General features: G+C 42.8%; 1 protein-coding gene across 1 annotated transcript in view; it reads left to right on the forward strand.

Annotated features, from left to right (window-relative positions):
• Nucleotides 1–5063: 5063 nt before the first annotated feature.
• Nucleotides 5064–11108, forward strand: part of LOC105543225 (gastrokine-3-like) — a 14253-nt gene continuing 8208 nt past the window's right edge. Inside the window, 5 exon segments of the mRNA XM_011985040.1 lie at nt 5064–5075; nt 6337–6390; nt 6572–6706; nt 8368–8475; nt 9484–9672. Of these exon segments, the coding sequence (XP_011840430.1) occupies nt 5064–5075; nt 6337–6390; nt 6572–6706; nt 8368–8475; nt 9484–9672 (498 nt within the window).

The raw sequence follows: 11108 nt of genomic DNA on the forward strand, positions 1-11108 counted from the left end.
AGTGTTCAGCGATAAAGTGGAATGAAGCACTGATATTGCCATGTGAATGAAACTTGAAAACACACTATGTTAAGTAAAAAAATCCAGACACAAAAGGATATATATTGTATGATTCCACTTGATAAAATACACAGAATAGGTAAATCCATGCAGACAGAAAGCTGATCGGTGTGTGCCAAAGTCTGAGGGAAGGAAGAATGAAAGTAACTGCTTAATGATTATCAAGTTTCCTTTCGGGGTGATGAAAATGTTCCAGAGCTAGACAGACATGATGTTGCACAACTTGTTGACTGTGCTAAACGCCAATGAATTGTCACCTCAAAATAGTTAATTTATTTTATATGAATTTAACCTCAGTTTTTTAAAAATTAGCATAATAAATAATAAATAAATAAATAAATAAATAAATAAATAAATAAATAAATTCTCTTATGGCATAATAAATTATCCAAAACATGAACACAATTAACATGTATTACATTACCCAGTTTTTGAGAGTCAGGAATCCAGGAGGGCTTAGCTGGGTGGTTCCAGCTGGACTAGTTCATTGGGTTTTAGTCAAGATGGTGCCCTGGGCTGCAGTCCTCTGAAGGCTTGACTGGGGCTGGCAGATCTGCTTCCAAGATGGCTCCTCACATTGCTCTTAGCAGAAGGTTTCAGTTTCTTGCTACATAGACCTCTCCATGAGCCTACTTGAGCATCTTAAAACATGGCAGCTGGTTCCTCCAAAGCGAACGATCCATGAATGTACAAGGGAGAAGTCACAAATGTCTTTTATGAACTAACCTAGAAAGTTCCATACCATTATCTCCACAATATCCCATTGGTTGCACAGGTCAACTCTATTCAGAGTGAGTGGGACCTATACAAGGATATGAATTCCTGAAAGCAAGTATCCTTGGACACCATCCGGAAAGCTAGTGACCACACCCCATTCTCCCCTACATAAGAGATAATAATGAATTAATGCATCATCCACTCAGCCTAAATTTGACCACCAAAAGTGGAGTACAGGAGGCAGCCTTAGGAACACATGATAGAAAACAAGGGAAACATTGCATGTGAATAGTATCTGTTGGGGGAATGAGTAGATCATGACTGAGTATGTGCAGAAGTTGCTTCATGCACATGTGTTATAATGAGAACATATATCTTGCAACAATTTCCTGGAAACCCAAAGTTTCTTTGAGGCAAGAATCTCCTAAGTAGTGGGAGTACTGATCTCTGATAACAAGACATCTAACTCATAATAGCATATTGGGGATGTTATAAGGGAACTAAGGAAGGGGATCTTGTCCCCTTTTCCTGTCTCCCAGTTTTCTTTCACGGGTTATTACATGCTAGCAGATAGCTTCCTCAACCCCTTCTAGGCATGTCCTACTGCCCAAGCTGAGGGCCACTTCCTTCCCTTCTCTGAAATGGCAGCTTTGCCAAGGTTACAACCCTCAGCTCCCAGAATGTACTCCAATAAGACAATAGGCACGGCTGTGTCATCTCATGAGTCAGAGCTTCCAAGATCCTGCCCCAATCAGATTGCTGATCAACACATTCCTGAAAGTTAGGCAGATCACTGAAATGTTACCAAAGCCTTGACTTGGGTGCGACACTATTCGGATGCCTTCATGGAAGCAAGGGAGCCAAAGGCTGGCTGCTTTTCATTTGGAGAGAAAAAAAAAAGTGATCAGGCTGTTTGAAGTTTTCAACTGAATAAAAACATTAGAAATAAGAGAATTCAGCTTTGTAAAAGACTGTATCAGCTGCCTAACAAGATGGGGTGGGCTGGGAACCCTGGCTGCCAATTTACCTGGAATGAACTTCAGAAAGAAGTGGGGTAAATCAAGCCGTTAAGACTGGGTACACATAGAGAGAAAAATAAGTAGCTCAGGATAGATACAAGACACCGCAAGATAATGGGTGCTAAAATACTGTGCCTACTCAGAGGTTCCTGCTTTAGAGAAAGCATTAAGGACAAAAGAAAAGGCACAGAAACGTCCAGGGAAACTGAGCCAGAAGGAGAAGAGCTAACAGGAGCACAGCAGGATCAGGGCAGTTGGTGTCCTGGAAGGCAGGAGTCCTGGGTTCCTGGATGTATATAGAAATGCAGGAGGCGAAGAAGGTGAGAGAGGAAGAACCGCAGGGTAGAAGAGGGAGAGGGTTGAAAAGAGCCATAGAAAACAAATGAATATAATCATAATTGAATATAGAGATGGAAAATAAGTAGCACATGCATGAAGAAGGCCAGGCGTCCTCATGTGTATCAGACTGAATGGAAAGAGCTAATGAAAAACAATCAAACCAAACCAAACAAGAATATGAGAAGGAGAGTTTGTATGTGGGCCATGATGATGTGATTGGGTTACTGACTTACATTTTTCATTTGCTTAGAGATTAGGGAAGAAATACAAGTATATGGGCCAGGCACAGTGGCTCACGCCTGTAATCGCAGCACTTTCGGAGGCCGAGGTGGGTGGATCACCTGAGGTCAGGAGTTCGCGACCAGCCTGGCAAACATGGCGAAACCCTGTCTCTACTAAAAATACAAAATTAGCCAGGTGTGGTCCCGTCCCTGTAATCCCAGCTACTCGGGAGGCTGAGGCAGGAGAATCGCTTAAACCCGGAAGGTGGAGGTTGCAGTAAGCCGAGATTCACTCTAGCCTAGACAACAGACCGAGACTCCATCTCAAAAACAAACAAACAAACAAACAAACAAAAACAAACAAATACAAGTATATGAAAATACAAGTACATAGTTTTGCATGGGCAACGTTTACTAATTAAAAAAATAATTCCTTGGTTGTGATGCCCACGGAGTTCTGCAAAGGTGGAAAGACTAGGGAAATAGCAGTACTATTACAGGGATAAATATAGAAGCCTGCATTTCAGGATGAAATTAGTAAGTGTGAAATAAGGATGAGGAAGTTTCTGGTTCACAGCAGGCAATAAGTACATTAAGGAGAAGATCAAAGCATGTTTAGCAAACGCAGAATAGAACCAGGGATCCAGCAAGAGTCTTTTTCTTGTCAAAGGTTCCAGGATGCAAGATAAATGGCAAACAACTTTGTAGACACCTGACTTCCATTTTCCTTTTTCTTCACCTCCTACCCTCAAATCCAAGAACAAAAATATTAATGATGTCTCTCTGCCAACCTTACAATTGACCCATACTGGAGTTTATAAAGAGGATCATTTTTCCCTGTACATGCTATGCTGTTCAGGTTTTAATTGTCTTCCTCATTCATATTGTCATACTTGATTCCATTATTTGCCATTAAATTCAACAGATATTTACTGTGCACTGACTATGTACCAGCCACTGCTAAGTACTCCAGGAGGTTCAGAGATGAATAGTATGCCATCAGTGCAATCTGTTCATTTATTCACTTAACATAGATATTTTTAAAAACCTACTCTGTGTGGTCGGATGCAGTGGCTCACGCCTGTAATCCCAGCACTTTGGGAGGCTGCGGCGGGCAGATCATGAGGTCAGGAGTTTGAAACCAACCTGGCCAACATGGTGAAACCCTGTCTCTACTAAAGATACAAAAAATTAGCTGGGTGTGGTGGCGCGTGCCTGTAATCCCAGCTACTCAGGAGGCTGAGGCAGGAGAATTGCTTGAACCTGGGAGGCAAAGGTTGCAGTGAGCCAACATCAGGCCACTGCACTCCAGCCTGGGTGACAGAGTGAGACTCCACCTCAAAAAAACAAAACAAAACCTACTCTGTGTCAGGTACTGTTTTAAATATTAGACACTAGAACTACAGCAGAGAACAAAACAAAGTCTCTAACCTCACAAAATTGATAATCAAGTGACATAAATGTCCAATTTAACATCCTGACCAGACCAACTGTACAAATAGATATAACACAATAAAAAATATAAACAGCCAAAGTAAGGTACAGGCATGGAACTGTGATGATTCCAACTTCTTTAATAACTTCATTAATAATTCAATAACTATTGAGTTTGTGGTCTGTGCATGGTGTTTTTGAATTACTGAGAGCAATAGAGATATGAGTATGATATTATCTGAGCCCTGGGTGACGTATAGCCCCCAAAATGCAATTACTTGACGTTCCTGTGGCCAATTTTTATTGAGCACTGTAAGGACTGAGCTGTCTGTTTTTCCTCCCTGGGTCATTCCAGTGCCCAGACTTGCCCATACAGAGCACATGTTCTCAGAAGAAGTATCTGTTTGGTTCTGGTCTTCTGGAATTTGATCCAGGTAGCTGGGCCACCACCAGTCAGAGCTTGAGGGAAAAAAAAAACCAAAAAACAGATAATGTATGAAAAGGCCTGAATTGATTCTTGACTTATTATATAAAGGCAATATTTTCCTATGTCTCAGGACTTCCAGGGCTGGTCAAAATGTTCTTTATGGAAAAACGTGCCCTGAAATAAGAGGTCAGAGGAGAGAAACAAACCATGTAGCAGGAGCAAAATATCAGGACATCCGGAAAGTCCACCAGGGTGGATGTTTGAAGACGTGAAATTAGGTCAGCTTGGTGGGTAGACAGAGGGCAGCGCAGGACCCACCACATGATTTTTGGTTTGGATGAAGAGCGAGACCAGATTGCTTTTCAATCAGTCTAATTGTGCAGTGCAGGCTGTCTATTTTGGTTTCATGAGGTTTGTCTCAATCACCCACACTGTTAGTAAAAACACTTTTAGGGAACTGAGAAGTAGAAACAGTGAGCTCATTGATTTTTTTATCAGAACCATTTTGTGAGATCAATGTTTGCAATGTTCACCTTAGTTGCTAAGGTCATGGGCATACCAGCCCACAAAGACTTGCTCATATGACATGTTTACCTTGGAACCAATGTTTACCTTAGTATCAGGGTAAAGAGAAATACTCAGATGTAGTTAAAGAAAAGCAATAACTGTGATTACATAAACTTGCCTTTTTTCCTCCCTAAATGGTATCCAGATCACAGGAAACTACCCAGAACCCCTTATCATGGCAATAGTTGAAAGGCATAGGACTATATAAACCAGATTTAGAAAATAAATGGGACATGGAAAATTCTCCTATGCATGCTGTTGCGTGGGGCATGAGACACCATGAAACACCTTGTAAGTATATTTTCTAATTTCAAATGTAGGTGATTATGTTCTCAGAACCAAAATAGCCATGGAGAAGTTCTTTTTTCCCCATGGACTCTTCAAATTAAACTCAAGTAGAATTTAGAATTTTCAAATATTAATTCGAAAAAACATAGCCTCTCTGTTTTGGAACAGACGTCTGAACAAAGAGTCTCTCCCAAAGGAGGTAATAACTAAGATCTTAAAGGTCTAGAATCCTTGGGGGTTACGTAGATATTCATATTTTAGGGTCCTCTCTTCCTAGACTTGTCTTATTTACAAATTTCCAGTGAAGGAAAGTTTCAGACATATTTAATATATACCAACCCTAATAGTTTCATAACATAGTGTTGCTATTTGCAGCTCATATATTTCCTCTATTAGCCTTGCAGTATCATGATGATTATTCATAGAGTAGCTGTTTTCTTTTCTTTTGTATATGTATCTCGCCTTTGTTTGCTTTCGTTACATGTGGGATGTTGTGTGGGATATTGTGGGGTGGGGGAGAAGGGGAGTTCCTGAGCCTTCAGTAGACCAGATGAGGATGAGGACGGAACGTAGGGAAACATTCATTGTGGACTTTCTCACCTTGTCCTGTTTCTGCTCCCACCAATTCTCTCTGACTTACTCTCTGATGATTAAAATTCCCTCAACAAGCAGGGTAGGCCACACTGAGAAGAAATTATTAACTGCAAATATTCCAATAATTAGTCACATTTAATTAGCATAATCTATTTCAAAATAAAGTGCAAATAAGTGGTTCATGGTCTTTTATTCTCAGGCAAAGTGGAGAATCTAGAGGAAAGGAAATCAGGAGGATATCAGTTTCCGGAGAGGGCAGAGAGGGAGTCTCAAATGGTTGGAAAGAGAGGGGAAGGTACAGAAATAGAAGACTGAGAAACTGAGTTCTCATCACTTATTTTACAATTTGGCCTGAGATGGTCCTTCCCCAGGTGCGCATCAAGTGGCTGGGCAGGCTGCCTAATATTTAGCCCAGTGATTAGCAATACATGTAGAGTGAAGCAAAAGGTATCTTTGACTGAACTATATAAAGCTTTGCCTCCTGAGTAGCCAGCATATCAACCATACTGAGTGACAGTCTCCTGATACACTGGGTCCCCCATGCCATGAAAGATGACGGGAGTTAGAGATCAGTTAAAGAAGGGTCCAGCCCCAGCAGGGCTTGGGGCTCTGGACTCTGAGTTCACCTGAAGCCAAGGCAAAAATGCCCTGATATTTGTTTCCATTTCAGTTTGCATCTTCTATCCTTGTGGTCTTCCTCCTAACCCCATCCCTAGCCATGATAGTGAGTAAGGATGGACAGAGTTCAACCTGTCTAGTCCTCCTTTAGCAGAAGCATTTAAAAAAGTGATAATTAAGGGCAACCTCCTCAAATTTCCTGTGGGTACCTCTAAAACCTGCAAGGCATGGGCCAAGTAGGAACTCTGAACTTTCAACTTTTCTCATTGTTGCTTGGTTTTCTCCAGAACATCCGTGACAACCATCCTCTTAATGGATCTGTTGGGACTCAAATTATCCATGTCAGTGCCTTTCAAGGTATGGTCAGCATCCGAGACAATAATGTTTTCAGTGAGTGGGACAGAATCCTAGACTACAAGAATGTAAGATGAGAAACTCATTCATTACAATGTGAAAGAAAGCCATGTCTGGTCCAAAATGTAGCCTTGTGCTTTTCCAGAGAAAAGAGGACATTTGCCTTCTCTAGATTTAGGTCCTTGATGGACATGCACATTATTAGGTAAGGGAACAGCTTTTCTGCAGTTGCAGTGACTTCTTTTTGAGCCAAAAAATATAGGGGGAATTCCAGCTGGTCTATAGGGATCCTACATCCCCTATGTTCCTGTGAGGTGTTGACTGCAATCGGCCACTGAAGGTCTCTGATCTCAGAAGCCTCCGTGTCTTGTAACTGGTATGTGCTGTAGAAGTTATTTTGTCTTGACTCCTGATTTTAATGCTAATTTCCTAAGAAAAAGAATGATATATTTTCATTTTTAGAAATCTGACTGCAACTTGCCCATCACTTTCGATGGTAAGACCTAGCAGAAAGACACAATATTGAGAAGGCTCCGCCTGTGTGCTTGGCCTGGCTTTCTGAAAGAAAAGCACTATAACCCCAGGGACATCACTCAGCCTTTCTGTGTCTCAGTTTCCCCATCTGCAAATCAGCACCAATAGGTACCATTTCTACCTGGCAGGATTCTGAAGAGTTAACTGAAGTAGAAGCACACACTCCTTGTTCTGTTCGGCAAGGCCCTGTCCCATCTGGCCCCGCCCTCTCCCATCTGGCCCCACCCCCAGTCACATCCATGACATCCCCTCCATCACTCTGGACATCTCAGGAGGGGCACCTCAGGCACAGGCTTTCTCTCTGCTCCAGCCTGTATCTGCTCTGCTCCCTTCCCTGACCACTTTCCTCACTAGTCACCTAACCCACTCCTGATTTCCTCAAGGTAATGTCCCCCGAATCCCGCTAGAGGGCACACAGTCTACACAGGCAAGTGATTTTTAACTCTGCTCTATGCCATGGAGACTTTTCTTCAAACAAAAATATTCCATGGTAGTCTGTGACATGGAACAGAAGAAGCCAGAACTACTCCGGCAGGCGAGCCTTAGGCTCAGTCAGACGCAGCTGGAGAACCACTGCTCTACTCCAGGCTGTGAGAGGCCAGATGAAAGGCCCAGGGACTCATGGAGTCAGTGGCAGACCCAGGGCTAGAATCTGAGTCTAGAGGGCCTGGCCCAAGGTTCCTGACAACCTCGTACGTTCAGAGAGCACTCCGTAATTTTCACAGTGCCCTCACCAGCTCTCACAAGCAGTTAGTTTCTCCTGTCATCTTCACAGCACCCCTGTGGGAGAGGGGCTATCATTATTTCTGCTTTCAGATGAAAACACAGAGGATTGTGGAGCCCACTGAGGACCACGATGGTTGCTAAGTGGCAGAACAGGACCTGCAAGTCAGCCTTATTATTAGATCTAACTCCCTATCCCTCCCATCCCACCTGTCCATTCACTGTGTGCAGACTGCCCTGAGAGATTCCTTTCCTCACCCACATCACGGGACAGTGTCAAAAGCCCTGGGAGTAGCAGGGCTCTGCACGTGTCAGCAGTCCTGATGCTGGCGTTTTTCTGGTGCCCAGAGTGGCACTCTGCTGGGTGCTGTACATCACAGCCAGAAGAGCAGTCGTGCTACACTGATAAAGAGTGGATGTCCATTGATATTGTGACTGCAGGAATGACGTGTTTCTGCTGTGCTGCTTTAAGGCCCTGTTGGCGGCTAACCTATTTAACAAGATAGCCTGTGTTCTGGCCAAGATGGACCAAGTAGTCTTCCCAAGTTTGGATGACATTAGCAAGGCCCTGGACAAGCAGGTAAGTGAGGCCGGTTCACTGTGGTTCCCTTTTAGTTTGGTGTTTTCCAACTCTGCATCCAACCTCCTAGGACAAGGCTGTGTACACAGAGAGACTTGGGTCAAGCTTGTTCTTAAGGCCCATGAAATTCTACCATCATACCAAGGACTCCAGGTGCAGTTGATGGCTCATTCAAGTCAAGTCATAATTTAATCAAATAACAGTTCTATGTGGTGATCTCATTTTGATGAATTCCAGAAGGGTTTGAGCTACATGTTAGTGAATATAAATTGTTGAATACAAATACCAGAGTGAATTGATAGAATATTCAGATTCTCCTACCTTCTTTCTCTTCTGCCAACCCCCTAAACATATCCACACATATTCTCTTCAGTTGAAAATAAGCCCAGGACTGCTGAAGCTCTCTTCCCCTCGGCTTCTTAAATGACAAAAGTAGTCCAGTAAGTTAAAAACCAGCAGGTAGTCCTGGGCAAGTCATTGAAATCTGCTGTCATTTGCTTAAGCAGCCTGCACAGCACACTTGGCCGACACTAATATCCATGGCAGGAGGTGCTGACTCTCCGGGGGATAAAAAACGATACACTTCAGGTCACATAAAAATAAGGCAACTTATCGATTTTTTAAGAGAAAAGCTGAAAGTATCCCATCTGATTTAACAAGCAAAAACATAATATAATGCAACAAAAAAATTAAAGCATTCTATATTTTCATTAGAGATGAGAAAGCATTAAAGAGCGAATGAATTATTAAGTTTAAAAGGGTGAAAGGAATGGACAGGAAAAGTCACCTGAATGCATGGGCAGATTTTTCTGGAGTAATGTCATCACCTTGTGGCCAGAGAGGATATTGCTATTAGAGACTTCAAGGTTCAGAGCTATTCTGGTCAATTTTATCACCCCATGCACTGCCTCCACTTACTCATGGGCCAGGGTCTCAGATCCTTTTTGTTCTGTCTGCTGTGCCACCCGCAAATGTTGTCTCATCATTTTGATGTGTCACCCCTTCCAGGCTTTTAAGCATTACCCATCTACTCACGGCCTGACCCACACTGTTTTACCCAGTCGGGTCTAGAACTTAGCACAGTATGGAATGCCCATTAAGGACATGTGCAGAGATGACCCCACCTACTTTGCCCGGCAGCAAAAAGAAGGTATGTTAGCAACCAAGGCCAAGACCATGGGTGAGTCAAAAGGCACAGTATGAATTTTAGGTTATTGACAAATTCTAATTACAGTTGTTGGGTTTGTTCTATTTATTTGTTACTGGATATAAAAACAACGGGCCCTAGGATGTATTCGCCTCTGGTTGCAGAGATGATTTCCTGACAGCGGGGCTTGTTGAGAATGGGGAGCTAACTTAGCTTTATCGGGAGGTTAAGTTCAGTCATCTCATCAGTGGGATTTGACAGTGGGTAGATATCCTCGCTTGACCCAAAGCCTCATCGCCCCCTGCCCAAGCAACACAGTGTCCAGCATCCCATCATTAGAGTCTCATTGCTTTAGGATCTCCAGTTTCCTCTTCTGCAAGCTGCCCAGAGGTTGGAAGGCAAAACTCTAATAGTTATAGATCACTCTGGAAAAGGAACATCTCAGTGGCTGGCACTCCTGCTAGGGATGTGGTGGGGGAGCAGTGGTAACCAGTTGGGAAAACTACTAGGTAAGACTTGAAGAGCCGCTTTCTAGTCCAGATAGTCAATAACAACTTCCCATTAGGCTGCTGCCAGTCACTTACATCTTAATATAAGTTAACCCAATGAACAACGTTTCTTCATAACAGGAAGATCCAGCAGGAAAACAGGGAGAACTTAAGGGGCTGGGGTTCAGAAGGATGATCAAGGATCATCCTTTCTCCTCTGCCTACCCCTTGAATGGTGTACCTGAAAGTGATGGGGAGAATGGAACCGAGCTGGAAAACACTCTTCAGGATATTATCCAGGAGAACTTCCCCAACCTAGCAAGGCAGGCCAACATTCAAATTCAGGAAATACAGAGAACACCACAAAGATACTCCTCAAGAAGAGCAACCCCAAGACATATAATTGTCAGATTCGCAAATGTTGAAATGAAGGAAAAAGTGCTAAAGGCAGCCGGAGAGAAAGGTCATGTTACCCACAAAGGCAAGCCCATCAGACTAACAGCGGATTTCTTGGCAGAAACTCTACAAGTCAGAAGAAAGTGGGGGCCAATATTCAACATTCTTAAAGAAAAGAATTTTCAACTCAGAATTTCATATCCAGCCAAACTAAGCTTTGTAAGTGAAGGAGAAATAAAATCATTTACAGACAAGCAAATGCTGAGAGATTGTGTCACCACCAGGCCTACCTTACAAGAGATCCTGAAGGAAGCACTAAACATGGAAAGGAACAACCAGTACCAGTCATTGCAAAAACATGCCAAGCTGTAAAGACCATTGATGCTAGGAAGAAACTGCATCAACTAATGGACAAAATAACCAGCTAACATCATAATGACAGGATCAAATTCATACATAACAATATTAACCTTAAATGTAAATGACCTAAATGCCCCCAATTAAAAGACACAGACTAGCAAATTGGATAAAGAGTCAAGACCCACCAGTGTGCTGTATTCAGGAGACCCATCTCATGTGCAGAGACACACATAGGCTCAAAA

The sequence above is a fragment of the Mandrillus leucophaeus genome, unplaced genomic scaffold (assembly GCF_000951045.1).
Source record: "Mandrillus leucophaeus isolate KB7577 unplaced genomic scaffold, Mleu.le_1.0 Scaffold279, whole genome shotgun sequence".
In the NCBI taxonomy this organism is placed as follows: domain Eukaryota; kingdom Metazoa; phylum Chordata; class Mammalia; order Primates; family Cercopithecidae; genus Mandrillus; species Mandrillus leucophaeus.